The sequence below is a fragment of the Dipodomys spectabilis genome, unplaced genomic scaffold, assembly GCF_019054845.1.
Source record: "Dipodomys spectabilis isolate Male_0828 unplaced genomic scaffold, ASM1905484v1 ptg000089l, whole genome shotgun sequence".
Lineage (NCBI taxonomy): Eukaryota > Metazoa > Chordata > Mammalia > Rodentia > Heteromyidae > Dipodomys > Dipodomys spectabilis.
Window position 1 is genome coordinate 15,676,102 of NW_024870766.1, and position 24,954 is coordinate 15,701,055.

The window sequence follows — 24,954 nt, forward strand, 5'->3', positions numbered from 1 at the left end:
TTATGAAGTTGTTTATCTTAATAGAGATATGGGCCAATTCGGAACTAAGAGGTCATGTTCCAAACAGCACAAGATGTCTGTGATAGTAAGTAACTACCATCTCTGACCATAGGCCTGGCCTCTGTGTTCAGGACAACTGGGAATGTGAGCACAGGTCAGTGAAGCTTGTTGGTCTTTAGGGTCATTCTTGATATTGGCTAAAATCATTGATCAAAGGAAAGATTCCCCATGTGGGTGGAGAAGGGCCTTTGAAATCCCTATCAGCATCATCTTCTTTTATACTGCTCCATTAATGGCAAATCTTTGAAAATAAAGCTCAAAGGTTTAGAGTGTAAATGTGTGTGTATATACATGCAGATACACATTCATATGCATACATATATATTCATATATATATATATATACACATGCACATTTTGATTTTTCCAAAGATGCTTGAAGATATAATTGGCCTCTCTGTCAAATATGCAAATTCAGACTTCAATGAGAAAATTATGAATGATGGATTAGTTTTGTTCAGAACATGCTGAACTACTGAACCTGTTTAGTAGTTTTGTTCAAGGATTAAGTGTATCACAGAGACACAGAAGGGAATTCCTTCAGTCAATTATAACTCAGCTTCCTCCCAACCAGCTAAGTTTTGTTTGGTTCATAATTTCCAAGCCAGAATAAAGATACAACAGCTATATGGATTACACAGTTGATGAATTCAACTCTGCAGTTAGCTTAATCTCCTATTTCAGGAACAAGGTAAAAGCCGAAGTAACCTGGGAGTGATTTAAAAGCCACTCAAGAAAAATCTAGATGTAGTGCCATTTCAGAGCTTCTGACAAAAGGAAAGAATAGTGCACTTACACACAACTTCCTTGGGTGCACCGCCCGTGGCCACTGCACATGTCTATGCAACCATCCCCGATGTAGACATTATCTATTGCCCATGTCTGCTGCTTGTCAAAAGGAGCTGGTTGATGCCAGCGGAAACGAGTAGCTTGGGACCTTGGAAGAAGAAAATTACAATGAAGGATGCAGTGGAAAAGAAGGTATGTTCTATCACATTTGAACAAGGGCATAGAAGAGGGTAACATAAAATCTGAGCTTTGCACTACAGTTCTGTGTGCCTTACATCCTGTATCTTTCCCCAGAAGAATGATCCTTGCCTAACCTCTTCCCACTCCTATTCTGCAAAGAACCTCCATGATCTTGTTTTACTTTGCAAAGGTGGTCGGTAAAAGCAAACCCACACAACGGCAACCAATTCAATGTGGCATTTTGTCCCAGGGATCTTTCTGAGCTTTGCAAAAGTAGACTAAGTCAGAGACTAAAACTTCTTCAAATCCTGGAATTTTGTGTGGGAGCCACTGTGTGGTGCCCCCCGGGCTGTCGCTAATTTGTATTATTAAGCTTGGAAAGGATGCTTGTCCTCCAGCAGTAGCAAACCCTTTGCATTCAACTTTTGAAGAGAATAGGAGCTGGATTTAACCTCCCTCTAGCTCCTAGAAAGATATTTTTGTGTAAGGGGCACACCTCAGGCAGCACTGGGAGAATTCTCCCAGTGAAAGCCTTATAGACAATGAGTGTAAAATAGTGAAACAGTGGAGAGAAGCAAAGACTAGGCTTATCTTAATTGATTGCAAAATAGAATAGGTAAACCCAATACAGTTCTCTACTCCAGAAGCAGAAATACACCTTGTTCACAGTTTGAGGGTCAAACCAAATAAACACATTTTTAGAAGCACTAGATGGCAGTCAAATCCAAACAATACTTGAGGCCTAAGTGAATGACCCTTAAGGACTCATAAAGGAACTCATCAGTGTTTATTGATCCATATGTGGTTTGTGTTAAGCCTGTTAATCTTTCCTTGAGGAATATCTGTTTTAGGTAAGACAAAAGACTAAACAATTGCAAGGGTCTTGTATTTTCTAATTGAAAACATTTATATAAAGCTTGTCAAATAAAAAAGAAACTGGAGCTAATGTTTCACTGTAATTTCTGTGTACCCTGAGGTTCCATATATTCCAACTGATTCATCTCTGCCTAACTTTTCTCCATCACCTCTGTTGCATTTATTTTTTGTACATTTTTTTATTGGAACAATGCTGTACAGAGGGGTTACAGTTACATGAGCAAGGTAATGAGTACATTTCCTGTTGAGCGTTGTTGCCTCCTCCTTTGTCTTCCCCCTACCATCCCTTCCTTCCCACCTCCACAAATAACCCCCCTCTCGGTTGCATTTAATGTAAACCCCAAACCTTCTTGGCCCACAGGTTTGGATAGGCTGGACCCTTTCCTCTCCTCCTTCATCCTGCCCACCATCTCTGGAGTTCTCAAAGCACACCAAATGCCTTACCCTCTTTCTGCATACATGCTTGTCTCCATGTTCTTTGTCTGTCTGTCTGTCTGTCTGTCTGTCTGTCTCTGTCATCTCTGTCTCTGTCTCTCTCTGGTTTATTCTTGTGTGTCTTTTGATATTGCAGAGGAAATGTCAGATCCTTACAGAAAATCTTTCTTTCTAACTTCTTTAAAAATGGTACTTGTTCCATGGTGTTCTCTCTCATAGCAAACTTTTTCCTTTCATGCATTTAGCTTAATTCTAGTTGTGCATTTACTGCATATATATTTGACAGATATATCTCCACCTCAGAATACTAAGTTATAAAGAAACAAACAAGGTTAATGATCTTTGTCTTAACATGGTACCTTTGATGTACAGCAACTAGTACTGAATAGAATTTTATATGGAATTGGTATCCAGGGACCACCATTTTCATAGTATGCAATGCTGTGAGGAGCCCCGTACCCATCCCTTACTAGAGTCCTGCATCTCAGTTGGTCTGCTATTTGCTTATTTATTTATTTAAGTATCAGGGCCTCAGATTCTCAGCTTGCTTGCTCATGATTGGCACTCTACCAATTGAGCCTAACTTCTAATCTTGCATTTTTTCTGAAGATAAGGGTCTTAACGACTTGTCTGCCAAGGCTAACTTTGAACCTCAGTCCTCTGATCGTAGTCTGGTGAGCAGCTAGGATTATAAGATGAACTACAATTGCCCAGTAAATTATAGCATTTGTGTTGGCTGTGCTATTTTTTGGGGGGGAGGGGTCGGTCGTGGGGCTTGAACTCTGGGCCTGGGTGCTATCCCTCAGCTCTTCAGCTCAAGGCTAGCATTCTACCACTTGAGCCACAGTGCTACTTCTGTTTTCCTGAGTGGTTTATTGGAGATAAGAGTCTCATTATATGTCTAAGACAAGCAGAAAAGGTCAGGTAAGTTGATGTTAGGCAAAATGAACACCAAGATAAGTATTCAAATGTTTTTGCTTTCATGCGATTGTTTCTAACGTATTTATAAGGTGATTTCTTTGTTGCTTTGTATGTCCCTCCCCCACAGTATAACCCCAGCTTTCACTTTTTTTATTATGAAAATACTGTACAGAGGGGTTACAATTACATGGGCAAGATAATGAGTACATTTCTTATCAAGCATTGTAGCCTCCTCCTTTGTTTCCCCTTCCCATCTCTTCCCCTTCCCATCCCTGCTTTCACTTTATTTGATGTTGGTATAATTTGTGGAGGGGAAGGGAAAAATCCAATCATTTAAATAGGGATACAGGTGGACCCATTGCAACAATGAGATGTACAAATAGTTGAAAAACAAACTTTACAACTTTGGTGGGGGGGTAGGGGGATGGGAGAGAAGGGAGATACGGGAGGGGGGGGAGATGGGAAGGGATGGGAAGGGGAAACAAAGGAGGAGGCAACAATGCTTGATAAGAAATGTACTCATTATCTTGCCCATGTAATTGTAACCCCTGTTTTCACACACACACACACACACACACACACACACACACACACACACACACACACACACACACACGTCTAATTGACTTTCCTGCTTGGGATGGCTTTGAACAGTGATCCTCATATCTCAGTCTCCTGAGTAGTTAGGATGACAGGTATGAGCCACAGCACCTGGCAAGCTCTGCTATTTTTTAATGAATTTATTAACAGCTATGTCTTTTTGTATTCAACAAAATTTTGTAAGCAATTTAGTAGAAAAAAACATTCTCATAATCCATAATTTCCTGGATCTTGATAAACCAACATTTATATATTTCTTCATCTTCCTTTTAGACTATAGGCTTCTGAAGGGCAGGGAATATTTCTGTTTTCCTCCAGGGATCACTATTTTGTATCTTCAGTGCTTATAAAAGTACATTAGCAATAAACTTTCTCTATTCCCCTAGTATCGAACACATGGTTTGTCTCATCAAACCCCTTATTACCTTGTAAAGTACAATTACGTAGTTTCCTGTTAGATTGCTTTCCTTATTTATCAGATGGGCCTTCATAAACATTTTCTAAAAGGATATTAAGTTGACATCATAATGATGCCTACAAGAAGTTAAAAAAAAGCTATCCTGATAGTGAGTGGATGGGCAGGGACCTGAGTCCAGTGTGGCAGGAACGGCTTGGTGGTTGTTGAAGGGGAAGAGTTTCCCAGCAGATGAGAGATGGCATGAGAAGCCTGGCAGTGGTGGCTTTTTGATCATTGATTCTGTTCAGTTCACAGGGCTGAGCAGCCACTGAACAGAGAGGCTGTGCAGGCGATTTAAGAGCCAGGCACATTGCTGGAAGAGGCAGTTTTTTGTGGAGTCTCCTGACCCTGACTTTCAGTCTGTGCAACTCTCTGGAGTTCCACAGAAAAGGAAGCAGTGGGAGACCACATTCGTGAAGAACGTACTAAGGTGAGAGCTGACCAATGCGTTAAGAAAACGAGGCCTCTAACTTGTACCAGTGAGTCCTATGTCCGTGATGAGTCATAGCATATACATAAAGAGGGGGGCTACACTTGGTGATTTTAAACTATGTAATCCTCTCGAATATGATGATTTATAATCCTATTAAAAGAAACCAGACTCAGTTATTCCTAACCATGTGCCCTTAAGACAGTGGATAGGTATCCAATATCATTTTATTTATTTTTAAAAATATATATTTTATATTGTAAAGACACTGTATAGAGGGTACAGTTCCATGAGTAAGGTAATGAGTACATTTCCTATCAAGCAGTATTCAACATCATTTTATAAGAAGAAAACACACTAAAGGGAAAACTGGAATGTAAGTTCAGAATGAGAATGTAGGAGTTTTCTTTAACCTCCAAGTGTTTCAGTGAGACTGCTTCTTCCCAGCCCTGTCACAGCCTCCTGTGTGAAGGGGCCAAGTCACTTATGTTTATGTGCTGACACTTTCCCATCTGTAATCCTCGGAAACCACGACTTTCTGATTCACAGGGGTGTTGTGAAAATTAATTAGTTCATGTTTAGCAAGACCTACGAGTGTTGTGGTGTGTCCCTCTGCAGGCGTCATCGCTTATCATGAAGGTTCCTTGCAATGACGGCCACCACCAGCTGCTGCTTCTTAGTAGTGGATAAAAAATGGGCCCCAGAGAAGATTTCTTAGTTTTACTTATCCTTGAAATCTCGCTTCTTGATTCTTTTCTGAATTTATAGCATTTCTTCCCCCATCTACAGTGCCACTGAAAGTGCTACATGAAAATGGTTTAACAAGTAAATGCCCACTGCTAAAATGGTATTTAATTGTTAGAAAGGTACTGGCAATGATATAGCCTCTCCACGCAACTTTTCCCTCTGCTGCCACACTGTTGAATAGATTTCAAAATACATGTCAGATTCTTTGTTTTTGTTATTCTGCAGGATGATTCCATCTACCTATCAAGTGTTAGTTGTCACCATAATTATCGTCATCATGAGAAAAAGCTCTTTGAAAGAAAGTATGCAATTAAAAAAAATCTTTTTACTGTCTCTTGACATTTCCTTGATTCCCAAAAGTAAGCATACAGTATCTATGCCTAGAAAACGTAGCTCTACTCCATCAATGAAAAAGATGAGGCTCAGTGATCCAAGTCACTCACTGATTTACTAAAAAAAAAAAAAATGACACAAGACACCATCTCTTCGTTAACTATTACTTTGTATTTCCATGCAGCAAATCCTTTAAAACATTATATCAACCTCTGAACTATCAGAGTTAGCAAAAGAAGAATTTAAATGAGCTATCCTACATGGCTTTTCTTTTACTCTTGGGATGTCAGAAAGGGAGAAATTTGGAACAATTCTAGTCCAGTGACTGTGGGATGTTGAGAAAAGTCAAATAACCTTTTTGTATCTTGGTCCTCATCTCCAAAAAGTAGGAAGATGGGTTTTGAAGTTAAGGAAAAGTTAGGAGAATTTAAACTAATTGTATTGGTTAGTATGCTGACTTGAAAAACAATCCTATGATACATTATGCAAGATAGGGAAATCTGAATACTGAATATTGAATAAGAAATTACCATGAAATTTTAGGCACTAAAATTAACTGCATTAAAGATTTGTTGCTAAAAGTTTCTTTCTTCGAGTGACATATTTACAGTTGAAATGATGTCTGTTACTTGACTCAAAATAATAGGAGCATGAGTGAATAGTGCTATTTATGAACAAATGTTATCATGAAATAATTGCTAAAGTTAAGTAATGCAAATATGGATGTTTGGCAGACTCTTCTCTTTAGTTTTGTATATTTGGAAAGCTATGTACATATGATCATATAAGACGATGTTAAGTGAAATGAACCCCAAGATAGGGACACACCTTGTTTTTTTTTCTTTCTTGCTATTGTTTTTAATGTATCTAAAATGTACTATGTTATTTTTTTTGTTTCTCTTGTATGTTCTTCCCCCATGGTATAATCCCTCTTTTCACTGTATTTGATATCGGTGCCCTGCATCTTGTATATACATTTTTCTAATTTGGGGAGGGGAAGGGAAAAAAATAAAATGCTGAAACAAGGATACAGGATGATCCATTGTAACAATGAGATGTACAAGACACTATTTAGAAAATGAACTTTACAACTTGTGGGGGGAGGAGGGAGTTGGGGATGTGGGGAGGGAAGGAATGGTAGGAGAAAAACAAAGGAGGAGGTAACAATGCTCAATAGGAAATGTACTCATTACCTTATTCATGTAACTGTAACCCCTCTGTACACTATTTTTACAATAAAAAACAAAAAAAAAACCTGTGAGCTGAAAAGTCTATAGTCTCTTTAAAGTCACATTAAAATTTTATTTGATAATTACATGTAAGAAGGAATGACTACCTTTTTTTTTTTTATTGTTTTTGGTCAGTTGTGGGGCTTGAGCTCAGGGCCTGGGCACTATCCTTGAGCACTTTTAGCTCAATGTTAGTGCTCTACCACTTTGAGGCACAGCACCACTTTGGTTTTCTGTTGACTAATTGGAGATAAGTCTCATGTACTTTCCTGCCCAGGACAGCTTTGAACAGTGATCCACAGATCTCAGCCTCCTGAATAGTTAGGATTGCAGGCATGATCCATGGGCACCCAGCTATGGCTACCATTTTAAGTAAAATATTTTATTATTTTTGCTGATATAGTGATATTCTAAGTAAGCCCACTGAAGTCCTCAAATACATTGGCCCAGCAATCAAGTACAAGAAACTGCCGAAATTTATGAGATATTTTCTCAGTGAAGAATGGCTTTTTATCTAGCCATTAAAGCAATTTTAAAATTCCTATCTACCAACATTCAGAAAGTACAGTCAGATTTTGAATTCTGGTAAACCTTTGACAACAATATTGACCAATGATACAGTTTGCAGAAACTGCAAAAGAAGAAAAAAAAAGAGAAAAAAGAGAGGAAAAAAAGAAACTGCAAAAGATGCAGATGAATTTGTTTTAACATAGTGCCCAAAATATATTATTTGTGTGTGTGTATGCTGGTCCTGGGGCTTGAAGCTCAGGGCCTGTGCTCTGTCCCTGAGCTTTTGTGCTCCATGGGGTTAGCACTCTACCACTTGAGCCAAAGATCCACCTCCAGCTTTTTGTAGTCGACTGGAGATAAGAGTCTCAAGGATTTTCCTGCCTGGGCTCGCTTGGAACCGTGATCCTCAGCTCTCAGCCTCCTGAGTAGCTAAGATTTCAGGTGTGAACCACCAGTGTTCACCTTATTAATAACATATTTCAATGTGTAAAATAAATAGACTCATGGCTTATACCAAACAAAATTATTTTACTGCATTCAATGGTTCTGAAAGACCAGCAAGTAATTGTAAAAATAATAGCAAGATGTTTGAACTATCAAAGTGAAGCATGAGGAAAAAATATGAAAGAGAAGTCTAATACATCTTTGGCTTTGTGTTGGGGGCTTGAACTCAGGGCTTCAGCACTGCCCCCTAGCTTAACTGGTGCTCTAGCACTTGAGCCATACCTCTACTTCTGGCTTTTTGCTTGTTAATTGGAGATAAGCGTCTCATGGATTTTCCCACCCAAGCAAGTTTCAAACTATGATCCTCAGATTTCAGCATTTTGCCTAGCTAGATTTACAGGCATGGACCACCAATTCCCAACTTGAAAGATGTCTCAAAGAAGATATTCAATAATGCAAATATTTATTAAGAAATGCCTTTCAAAACATGCTCTTGTGTTAGAAGTAATCATAGACCAAACTAAAAAGTATCAGGGCAAATACAGGGATTCACCTTAAAAATTGAACTGGCAATTTATCTTAAATGTTTGAGGAATCTAGTAAATATGAAGTTTGTTTGTTTGGTTTTCATAGAATGAATTGCTTTCTTTGTTTACAGTTATAAAACATGAAATTTCATCGAAGATATATCCTGTCTAAATTTATTTACTGCAAAAAGTATACTGTTCTCCTTCACTCTTATTTCATCATCCCACTTCTATAATCTCATACTTTCTTGTGCATACCACCTTTCCTTGGAACTTCCAGCAAACATTAAATAGCTTCCAGGTTGTGGCTAAAAACCACCCATCTTCCAAACTTCTGGGGTTAATCTTTAAAGAAGGTGACATCAGCTAGGTCATTAGAGCCAGTGGGAATGGATCCTCCTCAAATAGTGACTTAAAATAGTCAAGTCACACCTGAGCCTTACAGAAGCCACTAACCTCCACTCTTTCTCGGTGGATTTGAGTTACCTGTCCTGCCACTGACTCATTTGGCTTCTTCCAGAGCCACTTGAGCCATTTGTGGTTTTTAGGCCTAGGTTAGCAAAGAACAGGAGGCAGACTCTGATTAGGAGGTAGGAAATTGATTTTGGCATGTTCTTATGTTCTTTTTTAGTCTTTCTCAAGAATTCTTGGCTCTCTTCCACTTTCATTTCTCCTAGGACCACATGTCTTAGGCCAGCAATACAGATGCATTACTAATAGAGTGGTTAAGGCCATGGGCTCTTGGGCCAAGACAAGCTACATTTATTTCTAGTATCTTACTAAAATCCTTTTTTGAAGGTCATTGATTATCTCCTAACCAAAATATCTAATAGATAATGTTGTGGAACTTTTTTATTCCCTCTTTTCTATCCTGCCTTAAAAATCTCATACCCAATTTCCAGAAACCATGTTATTTGAACTCTTCTGTCTTTTGGATTGAGCTCTCTAAGTTCTTTGAAAGGCATTTCCACTTGAACTTGAAACTTGAGCATGGTATCTGAGCTTATGTGTTCAGGCAAGCAATCTATCATTTGAGCCACAGCTCCACTTCTGGCTTTTTGGTGATTAATTGGAGATTAAGAGTCTCATAGAGTTTCCTGCCCAGACTGATTTTGCACTATGATCCTCAGATCTCAGTCTCCTGAGTGGCAAGGACTACAAGTATGAGCCATCAATGGCTGACATGTGGATGTAATTTTTATAGCATAATCGATCACTCCTGTGCTCATGCTTCCAAAATTCAGCATTTCTTGGGCTTCAATTTTCTTATCTCCATCAAATGGCTATTTCCATATGCACTACTAGCCATGATGTTTAATTAGGCATCATTTGATTAAACTTGCTATATTGTCCCCTTCTCACTAATGTGCCAGGCTTCAAACTTGAATGTTGTCTCTGTATGTTCATAACAGCAAAGTTAGTTTCTAAGTTTTACCAATTCTTTTTGTGAAATTACCTGTAATGAACATCTCATCACCTCCATGTTATTGTTAACTGTAGCCCAGACCCTTCTTGTTTCTCTATAGGTCATTTTTTTCTATAGGTCATTTTTAAAACAACTTCACCATCTTTGCTTGAGTCTTTCTGTTCTTCTCATCATCATCATTATTTTTTTGAAGAATATTTCCAGATTAAAACAGACCACAGTTCACTTTTTTTCTACAAATCTAAACTGGCCTTTCTTGCTTCAATGCTTGCTACAAGTTAACCCAATTCTCCTGACCAGCAACTTCCCACAGCTTTTAGATATGTGCCTTCTGTTTTAACAAGCAAAACATATGTTTCTCCCAGGTTTGTGTCCTGGTTCATTTACTTCCCTATTAGCATGCTCTTTCCTTTATCCACCTACCTACCTTTCCAGGCCAGGGCTCATTTCTTCTACAAAACCCTCTCTAACTCTATCTCAACATCTATAAAATTTCTAGACTCTTCTTCAGTGAAGCTTTAAATGATAAAACATTGTGAATAATCTTAAAGTTGCTTCTCAAGTATACATTTTATTTTCTTCCAACATGTTTTAACCTTTTCCAGAGCAAGAAGTTAAGACTGTGTCACATGACTATGGGCTCAGAGTTACTAGGTGTGAAGTAGATACATATGTGTACCCCAGATTGCTTGAGTTTTTAACATGTCAAGGCAGAGTGTGGCGTATCTTGTGTTTAGGTTCAGCTTTCTCTTCCCTGTGAAAGGCACCAACATCTATTCTACAGCTCAAGAGACTGGGGAGTCATCTTCAACACTGTTCCCTCAGCCTTCATATCCGCTTCATCACCAAAGCTCAGTCAATTGAATTTCTCCACTTCTCTTCCTATGCACTGCTGGCACTTCAGTCTAGAATATCATAGTTTCTGCCCATTCAGGCGTCTTGTTACTCTTATTCTAATTTATTTTCTACTTAGAATATTCTTTTCTATGCAGATATGATCATGTCTCCTTATTCTGGGACAGGAAGGCTCTAACAGGCTTTTTAGTGTTCCTGGAATAAATCTCCAAAACATTACTTTAGTATAACTTACTTCTCATGGTCTGACACCACCTCACACTTCATGCTGCTCCTTCTCTCTGTGCATCTGATCCATATGTTCAGTATCTCAACTATACCCATTTCCCTACCGGCCAATATCTTGCCTGAATATTCTTTTTTTGTAGAGGCCAGTTGTGGGGCTTGAACTCAGGGCCTGAGCTATCCCAAAGCTTTTCACTCAATGCTAGTGCTCTCCCACTTTGAGCCATAGCACCACTTCTGGTTTTCTGATGGTTATTTGGAGATAAGAGTTTCACGGACTTTCCTGCCAGGGCTGGCTTTTGAACAGTGATCCTCAGATCTGAGCCTCCTGAGTAGCTAGGCTTACCGGCATGAACCACTGGTACCTGAAATATTCTTACTCCTTATTTAGTTAATTCTTTTTTATCTTCCTATCTTTTGTTACCCGCTCCCAAAGAAATAGTTCTTTAGGCTTCTTGACCAAGTCGAAGCTCTTAATAATATCCAATCTTTCCACATAATCAGAAGCTTTTTGAGACAGGGAAAAATTCAGCTTCCAATAAGACCTGAGCATAATTCAACAATTCAAAAATATTTTAAATGATTGACTAAATGAGTAATTGTTATTGCCAGGTTAGCCTTTTTAGATGGCGAATGCTCTGATGCTTATTTGTAAATAAACAACTTGCTCATACTCATTACCCTTGTGTCATCATATGGTCAGTGAGTAGACAATGCTGCAGTTGTCACTAGGTTAATCCTAACTCCATAGCACACATTCTTATTTATTTTATTTTTTATTTTTCTTCTGGTCCTGGGGCTCGAATGCATGTCTGGGCCCTGTGCCTAAGCTTCTTTGCTTAAGTCTAGCATTCTACCAAATGAGCCATAGTTCTACTTCTAGCTTTTCTCCTAGTTAACTGGACCTTGTAGAATTCCGCTGTAAATCCATCTGGTCCTGGGCTTTTCTTAGATGGGAGGTCTCATTGCTGTTTCTATTTCAATGCTTGATATGGGCCTGTTAAGTTGGTTTAACTCATCTTGCCAGGGTTGGCTATGAACTGCAATACTCATATCTCAGCCTTAGGATTATAGACGTGATCCACTGGCACCCGGTGTTAGCACACACCTTTAAGTCATCTCAGTGTCTTGTTTGTTTACAGCAAAGAACTGGAAACTGGAATCTTCAATTCTGGCTTGACAGATTACATAAATGTTAATAATCTTTCCAGACACTGAGTTTAACTTCTTTTTTTCTGAAGTTGAGGATAGAACAAAAGGGCTTGTGTGTTATTAGATAAGTGTTCTACTAATGAGCTACATCCCCAGACCTAGTAAGTATAACTTAGAACAAGAAAATACCATGTTTAACAATTAACTAGATTAAAAGTAGACATAGGATGGATATGTCAATTTGTGTTTGAGACAAAGTGCTCTGAGACTGGAATGTTGCTCCAATGACCTTTAGCATATGGCTGAGCATGAGAAGCAGGTCAGTCTTGAGCTCCATTCATTCACATTTCATTCACATTTCTTTCTGAATTACCCAGAGCACTTTGTTATGAGACACTGTCACCAATAAGACATTGTGTAACATGAGCCTTGAGAAAATAGAAAACAAAGTGTAGATTTTTCAATATGATAATAGGAGGAGAGAGATGCTCATCAGATTTTTCAAATATCTTGTGGAAGTGTTGAAATCCTTGTGGGTAGTGCAAGAAACAATTAAAAGATAGATTAAAATATGCAGAATAATTACTTTTCTTGAGTAAAAGACTCAAGGGTATAATGAGTAGCCGGAGTAAATCTTAGAATGTTGCTTATTTGCAAAATGTTGCCAAGTAGCTGGGTAATAATTCATAGAATTCATAAAGACTTAAAAGACTGCTGTCTTAATGGATTTTTTTCTATTTTACTTATTAAGATCACCTTAATAATTCATGTACAGCAATACTGTTAACGAGCAACAAAATCTCACGTATTTCATTTAAACTTGGCAACTCTGCTGACAGTTAATATAGTCTCATACCTCTGAGCCAGCAATTGTAAAACAGCCCTTGGCTGTTAGTAACTGGAACTATCCCATTTATGATAATCCTAAGAAAAGTTATGTCCTAGATGAATGGTTGGATTTTATGGTCATTTACTAGGAAGATTTACTCGTCCTTCATTTGTAGGGAGTGACAGGACAATGAGCCCAAACTCTAACTCTTGTTTACACGCTGTGTGGGTTGCTTTGCTTCTCTGTTAATGGCAGCAACTGATCATTGTTTTCTTGGAAGAAAGAGGAGTTTCTATCAAGAGTTTAACGCTTTCTTATGATTATACCTGCTTTAGATAGTAAAAGTTATATAACACTATTCTATTAATTAAAGTAATCCTTCACTCAAATAGGAATCTGAGTGCACAGATCATTTAGATTCAACTTCTTCTTCTTCTTCTTTTTTTGTACTGGTCCTGGCTTTTGATCAAGATGGTATCCCTGAGCTTTTTTTTTCTAAGGGCTAGTATTCTACCACTTGAGCCACTTTTAGGGGAAGAGAGAGAGAAAGAGAGAGAGAGAGGGGGCGATGGAGGGAGGAATGGAAGGAGGGAGGGAGAATGAATGTAAGTGGAGATTAGAGCCCCATGGACTTTCTTGTCTGGGTTGGCTTTGAACTGTGATCCTCAGATCTCAGCCTCCCAAATAGCTAGGATTACAGGCCTGAGCCATTGGTACCTGGCTTAGATTCAACTTTAAAACCAGCATTTACCAGGCAACAGGCAACTTTTTTCCTTAACATAAAGTGGTTCAATAGCTTTTCCACACAACAGAGTGTCCCAGTATCTTAATTCTTAAGATACTGTTCAAAATGAAATTTCAAGGGCATATGCTAATGTTAACACATTTATTTGCTATATCCTGTTATATGAAATCACTCACTACTAAGTTCGCAGCAAAAATAGTCTCTATTTAAATTTATTCTATATCTAATGGACTTGTATTAAATGACTTGTTCTTGGATCTCTAAATTAACTTGGAGAAGCTAAATATACATACACATTTACCATATATATGGTGTGTATATATATATAGTATGTGTATGTATGTATATATAGCATTAAAAGTCATAAAAATACTGCATTTTTGAAAACAATGAACAATGTCATCAAAGAATCTGGCCTCCACTTTTATTAAAATAGCTTTAATAATTCGTACATGGAAATGTCATGAATAATTAACAATCTCACATATCTCTTTTAAGCTTGCTGTAAAAAACCTTGATCAAATTCAATCAATTTGGGTTGACTGCATGTGAAGACTTCCTACCTTGTATAAGGAGGGAGAGGCAGAGTAATTCTGGTCCACTTGTTGAATGTATCTGATACCAGGATCCGCTGGAGGTGGTAGCGACTGCATTCAACATTGGTGGGAAGACAGTCCCTTACCAACGAGTGCCATGACAGTCCGAGATCCACTGAGTATTCCAATTCAATAGCTGCAACAGGAAGCAGTATATTGTGAATATAATACAGTAACCACATGTCTGCAGAACCAGGAATCAGAGTTACTTATTGTATTTCTGTATATTTTAATTTTTTATGTCAATTTGTTTTTTTCCTATATTAATGATTCCTACTTTGCTTTTCCAGCTGTAAATTGTTATTTACTGATTTTTGATTTCCATATTGAAACACTTTTAAGGAGATATGATCAAGTGAAACATAAAGTAACTTTTCCTGAGTCACTTGTTAAAATAAAAACCTTTTAGAATAATCACTTCATATTTTTTAACGTGAATAGGTACACATTTTATATATAATAATGAAATACATTAAAATATTTTAAGTGCTGTATACTCAAACATAATAATTACAGATGTATTGGAATGATTAACACACACAGGGATTATATCAACTATATAATTTAGTATTTTGTGTGTGTCGCCAGTCCTGAGTCTTAAACTTAGGGCCTGGATGCTGTCCCTTAGCTGTTTTGCTCAAAGCTGGTGCTCTACCACTTGAACCATAGCTCCACTCTTTTGGTGCTTAATTGGAGATAAGAGTCTCATAGACTGTCCTGACTGGGTGAGCTTTGAACTTTGATCCTCAGAACTTAGCTTCCTGAGTAGCTAGGATTACAGGTGTGAGCCATTAGTGCTTGGTCAATTATATATCTTTTTTTTTTTAATGTCAGTCATGGGGCTTGAACTCTGGGCATGGGTACTGTCCCTGAGCTCTTCAGCTCAAGGCAAGTGCTCTACCACTTAAGCCACAGCACCACTTCCTTAATTATAGATATTAATGATCAATTATATTTAAGTACTTACAAAACTGAACAGCCCTCTCAAAATTATTATATAAGCTATTACTTATTTATAAAAGAAATTTTCATGTGTATATGTTTTAAAAATAAGTTTATATTCAACAAATTAGAATCTAAAAAAAACACAGAAAGAATCAACAAACAAAGAGTTGGTTCTTCAAAAAAATTAACAAAATTGACAGGCCCTTAGCAAATCTTAGAAAAAGAAGAGAACACACCCAAATAAACAAACTCAGAGATGAGAATGGAAACATCACTACAGAAACAACCAAAATTCAGAACATTATAAGGGAATACTTCTCAAACCTTTATGCTAATAAGTTTGAGAACCTGGAAGAAATAGACCTTTTCTTAGCAAATATCCACATGCCTAACCTAAACCAATATGAGTTAAACCAACTTAAGAGACCCATATCAAGCATGAAATAAAAACAGCAATAAGAGACCTCCCATCTAAAAAAAGCCCAGGACCAGATGGATTTACAGCAGAATTCTGCAAGGCCTTTAAAGCAGAGCTCATACCAATACTCCTCCAACTCTTCAATGAAATTGAAAGAGAAAGTTCACTACCGAACTCTTTCTATAAAGCCATCATAAACCTCATCCCAAAAGTAGGTATGGACTCATTAAAGAAAGAGAACTATAGGCCCATCTCTTTGATGAACATCGATGCAAAACTTCTCAACAAAATTTTGGCCAATCGACTTCAACAATTAATCCAAAAAATCACACACCATGATCAAACAGGATTCATTCCAGGGATGCAAAGCTGGTTCAATATACGTAAATCAATTAATATAATTCATCACATCCACAAGAGCAAGGTTAAGAACCACATGGTTATCTCAATAGATGCAGAAAAAGCATTTGACAAGATCCAACACCCCTTTATGATGAAGGCTCTGAAAAAACTAGGAATTCAGGGAACATTCCTCAATACAATAAAGGCTGTATATGACAAACCTACAGCCAGCATTATATTTAATGGTGAAAAACTAAAGCCATTTCCTCTAAACTCAGAAATGAGACAAGGATGTCCACTCTCTCCACTACTCTTCAATTTAGTATTAGAATGCCTACCTACAGCAATAAGACAAGATGCAAACATAAAGGGATCCAAATAGGGAAAGATGAAATAAAACTCTCTCTTTGCAGATGACATGATCTTGTTTTTAAAGAATCCCATGGACCCCACTCACAAATTACTCAAGCTGATTCAAAACTTTGGCAAAGTAGCAGGGTATAAAATTAACCCCCCAAAATCAATGGCTTTTCTGTATGCCAACAATGAGAAAAGTGTGGCTGAAAGCAACTTCATTCATAATAGCCCCACAAAAAATAAAATACCTAGGAATTAACCAAAGAAGTGAAGGACCTCTATGATGAAAACTTTAAAAAACTAAAAAGGAAATCAAAACAGAACTTAGAAAGTGGAAAAACTTCCCATGCTCCTGGAATTGGAAGGATGAATATCGTGAAAATGGCAATATTTCCCAAGGTTATCTACAAATTCAATGCAATACCTATCAATATTCCAACCTCATTCTTCAAGGAAATAGAAGAAGCAATCCAACAATTCATATGGAAGAATAAAAGACCCGAAGAGCAAAAATGATCCTTAACAGAAAGAACAGTGCTGGAGGAACATCAATACCAAATTTCAAACTTTACTACAAAGCCATAGTAATCAAAACAGCTTGGTACTGGCATAAGAATAGACCTCAGGACCAATGGAATAGAATTGAAAACCCAGAAATGAACCCACAAACCTACAGCCACCTAATCTTCAATAAGGGAGCTAAAAAAATAGAATGGAAGAAAGACAGCCTCTTCAATGAATGGTGCTGGCAAAATTGGTTAATCACTAGTAGAAAACTGAAGCTAGATCCTTATATATCACCCTGCACCAGAATCAACTCCAAAGGGACCAAAGACCTCAGAGTCAAAGCAGATACCCTGAAAACATTACAGGAAGGAATAGGAAAAACCCCAGGTCTCCTTGGTACAGGTTGAAATTTTCTTAATAGAGACCCAGAAACACAACAAATCAAAGAAAGATTGGACAAATGGGATTATATGAAATTGCAGGGCAATTGCACAGCAAAGGACATAGCTAGCAAGATAATAGAAAGCCCATGGATTGGGAGAACATCTTCACTAGCCATATAATGGACAAGGGTTTCATATCTAAAATATACCTGAAACTCAAAAAATTAAATCCCCCAAGAACAAATCCTCAAAGAAACAACTGCCCGAATAAATAAGTGGGCTAAAGACTTAAAGAGAAACTTCTCTGAAGAGGAAAGAAGGATGGCCAATAGACAAATGAAGAAATGCTCAACCTCTCTAGCCATAAAAGAAATGCAAATCAAAACAACATTGAGATACCACCTCACCCCAGTTAGAATGACTATAATCAAGAACTCTAATAACAACAGATGCTGGAGGGGATGTGGACAGAAGGGAACCTTACTGCATTGTTGGTGGGAGTGTAAAATTGTTCAACAACTTTGGAAAGTAGTTGGAGGTTCCTCAGAAGACTCCACATAGAGCTCCCCTATGACCCAGCAATCCCACTTTTGGGCATTCACCCAAATGATCACAAACAAGACCATACTAAAGCTACCAGCATAACTATGTTTATTGCAGCATTATTTACCATAACTAAGATATGGAACCAACCCAGATGCCCCTCTGTAGATGAATGGATCAAGAAAATGTGGTACATATACACAATGGAATTCTATGCCTCCATCAGAAAGAATGACATTACCCCATATGTTAGGAAATACAAAGACTTGAAAAAAATTATATTAAGTGAAGTAAGCCAGGCTCAAAGAAACATAGGTTCCATGGTTTCCCTTATTTTCAATAACTGGTATATGTCTGAGACAAGCAGAAACGGTCAGATAAGTTGATGTTAGGCAAAATGAATCCCAAGATAAGGACTCAAATGGTTTTTCTTCTGATTTTTTTTAACATATATATAAGATGATTTCTTTGTTGCTTTGTATGTTCCTCTCCCACGGTATAACTCCTGTTTTCACTGAATTTGATGCTGGTATTATTTGGGGAGGGGAAGGGAAAAAACAAATTGTTTAAATAGTGATACAGATGGACTCATTGCAACAATGAGATGTACAAGATGTTATGCTGAAAAATGAACTTTAGAACTTTGGTGCAGGAGGGGTTGGGGGGACTGGAGGGATGGGGGGTGGTTGGGAGATGGGAAGGGATGGGAAAGGGAAAAAAAGGAGGCAGCAACAATGCTTGATAAGAAATGTACTCATTACCTTGCTCATGTAATTGTAACCCCTCTGTACAGTATTTTCAAAATAAAAAAAATAAGTTTACATTCTAATGATTTCAAAAATAATTTTCTAAGCTATATGAGGTATCATATGCTTGTAAACTTAGCAAGTCAGGGGGCTGGGATTGAGAAGCTCTAAGCTTTAGATGGGCCTAAAGAAAAAGTTCTTGAGACTCTATCTCAACAGAAAAAGCTGGATGTGAGTGGGGTATACATTTGTCATCCCAGTACAGCAAGAAGCATAAATAGGAGGATTATAATTCAGATTGTTCTGCAGAAAAAGTGACATCCAATCTAAACGCAAGTTGAGAGAGCAAAAAGGTTGTGTAGGTAGTAGTGTAGTGTGGGCCAGGTAATAAAGGGTCTACCCAGCAAATTTAAAGCCTCAGAATTCAAACTCTAATACTGCCTAGATAAGTAAATTAATTAAAAATAAATATCTTAATCTCAATTTTGGTACAATGTCCTAAGAAATATGCTCAATTATGCACAATATTTTCAAGGATATTTCAAGACTTCAAAATACAATTTTGTATTGCTTAAGGACGTATCAGAGATTCTGAACAGTCCTACGACAGAAGCAGCCCCAGACACTGCTACCCATTGCCGTCCTTCTGTCTGGAAATGGAATACCTACCATAGCAAGAGTCAGTGACTGAGCAGGAGGCAGCAAAGTCTATCTGGAGGAAGGAGTCCTCGTTCACAGCAATGTCTGTGGTGACCACATAACGAGTGCTAGCCTTCTCAATGAAGACCAGAGCATCACCAGTGGAGCCACACACAGGCATCTTGGTGCCTCCTGGGTGAAGCAGCCATTTCTTACTATCCAAAGTTGTGAAATCATCTTCCAAGACTGTATTGTCAGAAATATTTCCTCCAATGAGAATCTGAAACATAGTAATAATGATAATTTTAAAAAGCCCCCATTCTTAATTTGATTTTAAGGTACAGGAAAGTTTAGTCCTTTTTTGTTGTTTGTTTGTTTTTATCTGCCAGCCTGCTCAGAACTGGCACTGTACAGACAGCATAATGCGAGGGGTCCTTTCAGAAGGCTCTTGTTTATGTGGTCTGATGCCCATCTGGCAGGAGGCTACAGAAAACAAATCAAAGGATTGACAAAACCATTCACAGCTTTCATGGGCCAAATTGTGCCTTTGGAAACTACATGTCTCTAAGCTGGGAAAGCAAAATTTGGCTTTACATGGGATTATTTTCCATGTAAAATTTCTATTTAAGGACAGTCCAGCCCTGAGGCATTGCAGCTCCAGTTCTTTGCATGAGCTCTACTGTTTGTCACCCATGGTATTATGTATGAAGATCCTTCAGAATAGCCCATCAAGATGTTGGGGAGATTTATTTTTTTCTTCAAAGGCTAGGAAGAAAGATTTGAAATTGAATGTATGTGGCACATTAACGCTCATTTGCATGTTTTCCTTTGTAGAGAATTATAACCTTGTATTACGCTTGATAAAATCCCTCTAGCCATATGGCAGCACCTTCTCTGAGCAGGACCTATGCCTTCTGTCGTATCATTTATTTTTATAGGCCTAGGCAATTGAGAGAATAGAAAGAGAAAGGAAACTAAAAACCATAGCTAATCTAGCTGTGTGCCCTTGGGCAAGTCACTCAACTGTCTGTCTAGGACTTTCCCTACTGAGCAAGATGGTTGAACTAAATGCTTCCTAAAGCTACAGCTAGCTTAAATGTCAAGAGTGGAATAGTTAATCCTGAAGGGACTGACCTGATCAATAACCCAAGGGCTGTAGAAATGTCCATTTTCAGATGGCTGCCACCAGCGGAGGCGAGTAGAACCAGACCGGGCTTTCAGAGGTATCTCCAGGGCAATGTATCTGCCCACGTTGCTGGAGTTGCTGAAAAGGAACTCTTGAAGTAGATTCCAGGAGAGACCACCATTGAGAGAGAATTGCAGAAGCACAGGCTGGCTTCTGGGGTCCGGAACACCTTTACCACATCCCAGTCTCATGAAGAACTGCACAAATCTAACATTCATAGACTTTACTGTAGACTACAATGAGACATCCACATTGTTAACAACCAACAAACACCCAGGGTGATATGGGGAATGGATGGCTTTAATTAATATGATGATTTCATGAATGTCTAAAACAATCACTTCAAAGCCTGATTTTTCCTTTTTAATGGGAAATAAGTTAATTAAATGTGAAGTGTGAAAGGTAGCAATTCTGTGCCCGTATCTGTACTTCAAATCTTGCCTCAGAGGAGAGCGTGAGGGATGTCAGAACTCACTGCACCCCCGGGCTATGTTGTAAGATGATGGGGGGATTCTAAGGCTCTTCAAATTTGGGAGGATGAATTGCCACTTATTAAAGATAAACTAGATCCAAGTCCTTAGTGTTTGAATCTAGAAAAATGTAATTAATGTGGATCATGCCACATTATTGGAAAACCAACCATTGGTAGGTTTAGCAGGAATTAGTTTTGAGAGACACATTCAAAATCGGTAGTTACAGTACCTCTCTGCAAAAGGCTAGCAGCTTTTGGACAAGGTATGTTAGGCCCGGGCCTCTTTTCTTTTCTTTGTGCCAGGGCAGGAAAGCATGAGAGTGGGTTCTTAATGGGGGGCTGTGCCAGCCTCTGACTGTTGCTGGGTCTGAGGAAGGATGATACTGGCCACTGAGAACTGGGGCGGCCAACCAGTGGCAGCTTTCCTTGCTGGCAGGGAGGCGGACAGAGCAGCAGCAAGCAGCTGGGTGCCAACAAAAACTAGCTCACATGTTATCTTTGGCAGACAAGCTGCTGGTTCCTGATCTGGCCACTATCCTAACTGGTAATGAAGAATAAATTTCATGTGGAACCAAAGACACATCCTCACTATTTCCAAACACTGGAAATAAAATGTTGTAATAAATGTTTTCGGTACCATACATAAAATCATTACCTCCTCATGATCTCCCCGCCCCCTGTCTCAGGATCCTGAGAAACTGGGGCTTACATGGAACATTTTTCAGGTCAATATATGCAAATCCTACACAGCAAGCAACTGAGACGAGTTGCTTAATGGAGCTTTTTAACATTGGATTAATGAAAAGATGTATGGTTAATGCCTAGCAACGCTAGTATTTCTAAGAGCACTCATCACTTACAGAAAACTTTTAGGAAAATTTGTATTGGGGAAGTGTTTCTATTAATTTAGTGAAAATATAGCTAATAAACTACTGGTGGTTAAGAAAAATCGTATCAATACTGCTTATTTGGAAAAATTTAGTAGCTTCTAAATTAAAGAAATCAGCTGCTAGGGAAAAATCTGAAATAAAAATAGAAGAATCGGTTGTGTATGTGCGTGTGCCTGCATGAAATGTAATGAAAATGAATAAAATTTTGTTTTCTATAACTATAGACTTATAGATAGGAATGCATTTTCTATGAATTCTGATAAAGCCTATATGAAAATTTATGAAAAAAGAATAAATATGTTAAGATGTATTTTAAGATACTCTTATAATACTTCAGAAATGAAAACATGGTTCTTTGTTCACTGACAAAAATAGGTCAGGGTTGCATTTTATACATGTTAACTGCCTTTTTTATTTTGCTTGTTGTTTTTGGCTCATCAGATGATCAAGGAATACACATCTTGACAGGACATAATCCACTGAGCCAGTTGAAATGTTTGTCTCTGAGTGACTGTGGTCAATTTAGAAAATGCCTTGTTAGAATGCATGTGAGACTGTGGAAAGAAGCTTATAAAGAATAAGGCTTTGCTGTAAATGTTCTTACCTAAAATTGCTAATGGAGATAAAATTAATCACCAGTGACTTCAGGATATACTATATTTCAACTGAATAGATTTTTTTTTGCTAAACATAGTATAATAATGTGCATAATTTCTACATGGCTCAAGTGGTCAGGTAGTGAAGGGTACTGTGGAGAATGCAAATAAAGAAGATGAAATGTAATTTTCTGAAGTTAAAGTAAATTCAACATTGTTATTTCCCAATCTCAAATTCATGAAATAACAGATGTGATTCTGATGCAGCTATTGAACAAATCTTTCAGCTTTAGATTGGATATGTGAATGGTGTCTTATTAGAGCTTTGATCAGATATGCCAAGTGTCTGTGTCAAGGCCTTGTCCTTGAGATCGCCTGGATTTTCTTCCTGATTTGATTATGTCAATTACTGTGCATTACAATATGCTTGATGACAATTACCTAGCATGTGATAAATCCAGGTCTCGTGTCATCAACATGCGTAAGCCATCTTCATTGAAAAAGAGGTTGTTTCCGCTGGAAAGGATTCCACATTTCCTAGACGGCTTTCCACCACTCATTAATAAGAATCTATCAGATTCTAGTTGACCTGAAAAAGTGGAAAATGTGGTTTATCTATGACCTCAAGCACCAAGCAGAGTCATATTAAAATTATTTAAAAAAATTGGTGATAGGGGCTTGAATTCAGGGCCTTACACTTGTTAGGCAGACACTCCACCACTTGGGCCACACCTTCAGCCCTCCCCCCTTTTATACAGAATCTTTCAATTTTGCTGCACTGGACTACAACCCTCCTGTTTATGCTTCCTTCATACCTGGTATAGTAGGTACTACCATATCCAGCTTTTTATTGGTTAAGATGGAGTCTCATGAGCTTTTTCTCTCCCCTTGGCTGTCCTTGGACTGTAATCTTCCTGATCTTTGCCTCCAAGGTAGCTGGAATTCCAGCAATAATCCACTATGCTTGGCTAAATTGTATTGTTTTTAAAAATATGTGGTAAGTATATTCTAAATATACCAACTCTAAAGTGATAAATATTGATGATCAAACACCAATGGAACTGTACTCAATGGAACTTTACAAAAACTTAGGACTAAATGAACTCTTGAGTGCTTACTATTGCAAGAAAATAATGAAATCTTAGAGTAAATGTTACTGATCAATTCCCTATCATAAATTGTACCTACGTATACATTCTTTCACAAAACTACAAATCATTTATGAGAAAACATTACCTTCGAAATCATCTTTAAGGAAATCAGGATTTTTGGTGCTTATTTTACAGGTTGGACCTGAGTAGCCAGGGTCACATATACACTTGGTGCCATTGATGCAGCTCCCATGTCCGTTACACATCTCTTCACATTGGGGACCAATGTAGACATTATCAATGGCCCATGTGACTGGCTGAGAGCCAGTAGGGTAAAAGCCCTGGTACCATCTGAAACGCACGGAGCTGCAAAAGAAGTAAAGTCTTTAAAAAAACGTATCAACGGAACAGTAGACTTTTAGTAAGTATATCTTGTTGAAGGATGGGCAGTTACCATTCATCATACTCAAGAAGTAGAAACCATTGCCTGGTGCCAGTGGTTCATGCCCGTAATCCTAACTATTCAGGAGGCTAAGATCTTAGGGTCTCAGTTTGAAGCTAGTCTGGGCAGGAAAGTCCATGAGATTCTTATCTCTAATAAAGTACTGGAAAAAAATGCTGGATGTAAAGCTGTTGTTCAAGTGGTAGAGTACTAGCCTGAGCAAAAAAAAAAAAGCACAGGGACAGTTTACAGGCACTAAGTCCCAGAACAGCTGCATGCAGATGTATGCACAAAGCAAATGAAATAGAAAAAATGTGATTTACCATCTTATGGAGAAATCTCCATTCTTCAGTCTCCAGGTCTTTTCTGACAAGGTTTCTGCTTCCTGTATACCCTTCCTAACTCAATCAGTGTGTGAAAGTTCCACCTAATCTTCTACTCTCTTCAATACGGACTTCCCCATTCAATACTGACCTCCTTAGTGAAGATTTCCCCACTCCTACAATCTACAAAAGGAAACTCCACACCCATTCAGCAATCATTCCCAGTTTATTCTCCTATGGAAGCCATTAATCTTTCTGACCCTATGGATTTACCCTTTCTGGATATTGCCTATAAATGGAACCAAACAACACATGACTTTTGTTTCTAGCTTCATTCACACAGCATTTATGTTTTCAAAGGTTATTCATGTTGTAGCCAAGTACCATTACTTTATCCCTTTGTATGATTAATATTCCTTCACATGGAAATTATAACTTTATCCCTATCAATTGATGAATACCGGCTGTTCCCACCTTTTGGCTGTTGTGAATAGAGCTGCTAGGAATGTAGGAGGACAGCACAAGAATTGGTTTATTCATTTTTAAAAAGAAATTTGAAGGTTTTATTTGGCAAAAACATTGCTAACAATACTTGTAAGGTGAGTTTCACTACTAAAATGGACAGAGCTAATGGCTGATGCCCCCACTACCCCTCACACACAATTTTTAACTAAACTACATCTAACATTTCACCGATTCTTTTCATTCT

General features: G+C 38.0%; 1 protein-coding gene across 2 annotated transcripts in view; it reads right to left on the bottom strand.

Annotated features, from left to right (window-relative positions):
- Nucleotides 1-24,954, bottom strand: part of Reln (reelin) — a 452,156-nt gene that overhangs the window by 39,747 nt on the left and 387,455 nt on the right. For both annotated transcript variants that reach the window (XM_042684785.1, XM_042684786.1), the window contains exons 42-47: nucleotides 23,626-23,846; nucleotides 22,831-22,978; nucleotides 20,380-20,638; nucleotides 19,276-19,525; nucleotides 14,333-14,501; nucleotides 856-996 (exon numbers count right to left, since the gene is read on the bottom strand). In XM_042684785.1, coding sequence (XP_042540719.1) covers nucleotides 856-996; nucleotides 14,333-14,501; nucleotides 19,276-19,525; nucleotides 20,380-20,638; nucleotides 22,831-22,978; nucleotides 23,626-23,846 — 1,188 coding nt within the window. The remainder of the gene's footprint in view (nucleotides 1-855; nucleotides 997-14,332; nucleotides 14,502-19,275; nucleotides 19,526-20,379; nucleotides 20,639-22,830; nucleotides 22,979-23,625; nucleotides 23,847-24,954) is intronic.